This window comes from Etheostoma cragini, chromosome 24 (assembly GCF_013103735.1).
Source record: "Etheostoma cragini isolate CJK2018 chromosome 24, CSU_Ecrag_1.0, whole genome shotgun sequence".
Classification (NCBI taxonomy): domain Eukaryota; kingdom Metazoa; phylum Chordata; class Actinopteri; order Perciformes; family Percidae; genus Etheostoma; species Etheostoma cragini.
In genome coordinates, this window is record NC_048430.1 from 2216 (window position 1) to 5833 (window position 3618).

Consider the following 3618-nt stretch of genomic DNA (forward strand, 5'->3'; position numbering starts at 1 on the left):
ATCACTACTTTTAGTGTGTATAGAGCAGCATATCTCCACCAGACTCCATGTAAATAATCACTACTTTTAGAGTGTATATACTCTAGGTCTATCTCTGATTTGTTGCAGGGGTCCACAGACCTGAACTCCGACGTGGCCGTGAAGGACTCGTGCTCGGTGATGGAGAACAGCAGCAGGAAGCCCTCTCCGCTGCGGAAGTAGTTGTCCCTGATGGCGGCGTAGTCCTCCTGACCCGCCGTGTCCAGGATGTCAATCTGGACGTCCTCGCCGTCCAGCACCACCTTCTTCCTGTAGCTGTCGGCCTTGGTGGGCTCGTAGTCCTCCACAAACTGAAAGGGGGGCGGGCAGAGAGGTTGATCATGGGACAGAAAAGCGGAGGCAGAGAGGGCTCATGGGAAATGTATTTTTTGGGAGTCTCACCTCGTCGTACATGAACTGTAGGGTGAGGGCGGACTTCCCGACTCCACCGCTGCCCACCATGATCACCTTATGGAGAGCCAGAGAGGTCTGGTTCTTGTTCTTGCCGGAGGCCATGACTCTGGTCTGACTCAGTCCAGCTCACAGCTCAGCCCGACTACTGATGGACCGGCAGAAGAGACATGGTGAGACCGGCAAAAACAGGGAGAGACGGAGTAAGACCAGCAGAGAGAGACAGGGAGAGACAGGGTGAGACCAGCAGAGACAGGGAGAAACCAGCAGAAACCAGAAGAGACAGGCAGAGACAAGCAGAGAGCAGCAGCGACAGGGAGAGACGGGGAGAGACCGGCAGAGACAGGGAGAGACCGGCAGAGACAGGGAGAGACAGGGAGAGACCGGCAGAGAGAGACGGGGAGAGACCGGCAGAGAGAGACAGGGAGAGACCGGCAGAGACAGAGAGAGACCAGCGGAGACAGGGAGAGACCAGCAGACACCGACAGAGACAGGGGGAGACAGGGAGAGACCAGCAGAGACCAGCAGAGACAGGGAGAGACCAGCAGAGAACGGCAGAGACAGGTAGAGACCGGCAGAGACCGGCAGAGACCGGCAGAGACAGGGGGAGACAGGGAGAGACCAGCAGAGACAAGCAGAGACAGGGAGAGACCAGCAGAGACCGGCAGAGACCGGCAGAGACAGGGAGAGACAGGCAGAGACCGTCAGAGACAGGGGGAGACAGGGAGAGACCAGCAGAGACCAGCAGAGACAGGGAGAGACCGGCAGAGACCGGCAGAGACAGGGAGAGACCAGCAGAGACCAGCAGAGACAGGGGGAGACAGGGGGAGACCAGCAGAGACAGGGAGAGACCAGCAGTGACAGGGAGAGTCCGGCAGAGACCAGCAGAGACAAGGAGAGACCGGCAGAGACAGGGAGAGACCGGCAGAGACAGGGAGAGACCAGCAGAGACAGGGAGAGACCGGCAGAGACAGGGAGAGACCGGCAGAGACGGGCAGAGACAGGGAGAGACCGGCAGAGACGGGCAGAGACCGGCAGAGACAGGGAGAGACCGGCAGAGACAGGGAGAGACAGGGAGAGACGGGCAGAGACAGGGAGAGACCGGCAGAGACGGGCAGAGACAGGGAGAGACCGGCAGAGATGGGCAGAGACCGGCAGAGACAGGGAGAGACCGGCAGAGACAGGGAGAGACCGGCAGAGACAGGGAGAGACAGGGAGAGACCGGCAGAGACAGGGAGAGACCGGCAGAGACAGGGAGAGACCGGCAGAGACAGGGAGAGACAGGGAGAGACCGGCAGAGACAAGGAAAGACCGGCAGAGACAGATTGACAACTGAAAATTATGTACAAATACGCAGCCACATACATTTCAATATATCTGCAAATTTTCCATGATAATTAGACCTAAAACTGGGAAACATTCTTCCAAAACTTCCGCCTGAAAACCTGGAAAATATTTAATAAAAAACATACTTTATTTCCCTGATACATACTCTTACTTTTAGCGTTTTTAAAGCAGGGCTTTTACTTGTAGTGGAGCGTATCGTGTGGTATTAGTACTTCAGTTGATTATTAATACTTCTTCCATAGAGAGTGCATGCAGCAGTGTGCAGATAAAGGCTCTTATGATGCAGATAACACTGCAGGAAGTATGAGGAACAAGCCGCTTGGGAGTGACCTTTCCAGCTCGTTTCAAAGACACCAACATAAGTTAAAATATGTCACATTTCAACTGTTTGGACACTTTGAAATAACCTCAGCTCTGAACCAAATACGAAATAAATGAACATGTGTGTATATGTACATGCAGAACGTGCAGAAAAAGAGGAACTATGATAATTCATGCTGTCCACACAGCTTCCTCTGTGCAATAACCAGCTGACAGCTCTCAACGAGTTTCTACAAGACGCTAAACAGACGCTTTTCTAAGTGCCCGCCTTCGCCGGCCTCTGATTGGGTAGAACTCCTCTAGCGCGGCTCCCATTGGCCGCTCGGGTTGCCGCTCACCGCACTGATCGCTAACAGTGAAAACAGCGATAGATAAAGCTCTCGGGCGAAATCAGAGGAAAATTAAGCGTAAAACGTAACGTAGGAAACGTGAAGCTGGCGTGAACAACGCGTAAAGGGTCACGTAACTCACCCGCTAACGTGTTTTTAAGAAGTTACTCGCGAAATCCGCCATACACCGACACACACTCAACTTTTACAAGTTCACCGGGAGACTCTGCCCCACCTTGTACACGGGCTCCGGCCGAAGATCGTAGTCTCGCGAGAGGAGGACTCACTCTGTGGCTGAAAAACCGAGCGAGGAACAGCTTAGCATGCCGTTGCCAAGGCGACGGATTAAGTGATAGCGGGAACTATGGCCACAAGTAAAACTTATAAAACAACTATACGAACGAATAATGTCTATTTAATGTGATTTATACATCAAATGTAGGTTTATGTCGTAAAATGCGGGGTTTTCCGTACAGCTCGCGCACTGACGGACCCGGAAACAGACAACGAGTGATACCTCGCGATGTTTTCTCCTTTCTCGCACAACGTTAACCGGATGTGATGTCACGACATTTCTCATATTCCATTAAATGTCTTTATTTATTTATTTATTGAGCTTACAATACCAACAATATTTAATGTAAAGTATTAAAAGTATTTTTAAAATAATATTCTAGTAGATCATATAACTTATTTCTTTTATTTTTATTCTTTATTTATATTTTTATTTTTTTATTTTTTTATTTATTTTTTATATATATATATATATATATATTTTTTTTTTTTTATTATTTATGTATTTATTGAACCTAACACACCACCGATATTTAAAGTACTGCACTAAAGATATTTTAAAAATTATAATATAGTTGATTAAATAACTTATTTAACATTTAAAAAAAAATAAAGTACCACTTTAAATCATAATATACAATTAAAACATGAATATTTTTGATTTATTTATAATAAAATATAATAAAAATGGGATTTGTAAAATGTTTGTGTGTGTGTGTGTGTGTTTGTGTAATTGTCCTTGCTTGGCTCGTGCAGCTGCAGCTTCTACATGTAGTTCCAGTATTTGGACGCAAGATGGCGCTGTTCCATCACTTTACATTACATTGGGCGTTTCTCAATATGTGTTCTTCTATGGACTTGTGTTCTTGTGTTCTTGTGAAACGTCATGTTTGGTGGC

General features: G+C 48.0%; 1 protein-coding gene across 1 annotated transcript in view; it reads right to left on the reverse strand.

The window, feature by feature from the left end:
• The window catches only part of LOC117939675 (ras-related protein ralB-B-like), a gene marked incomplete at its 3' end in the record, with an annotated part of 3102 nt that extends 402 nt beyond the window's left edge, over positions 1-2700 (reverse strand). Inside the window, exons 1-3 of the mRNA XM_034865163.1 lie at positions 2569-2700; positions 421-577; positions 82-329 (exon numbers count right to left, since the gene is read on the reverse strand). Of these exons, the coding sequence (XP_034721054.1) occupies positions 82-329; positions 421-534 (362 nt within the window). The remainder of the gene's footprint in view (positions 1-81; positions 330-420; positions 578-2568) is intronic.
• Between the last annotated feature and the right edge of the window lie 918 nt (positions 2701-3618).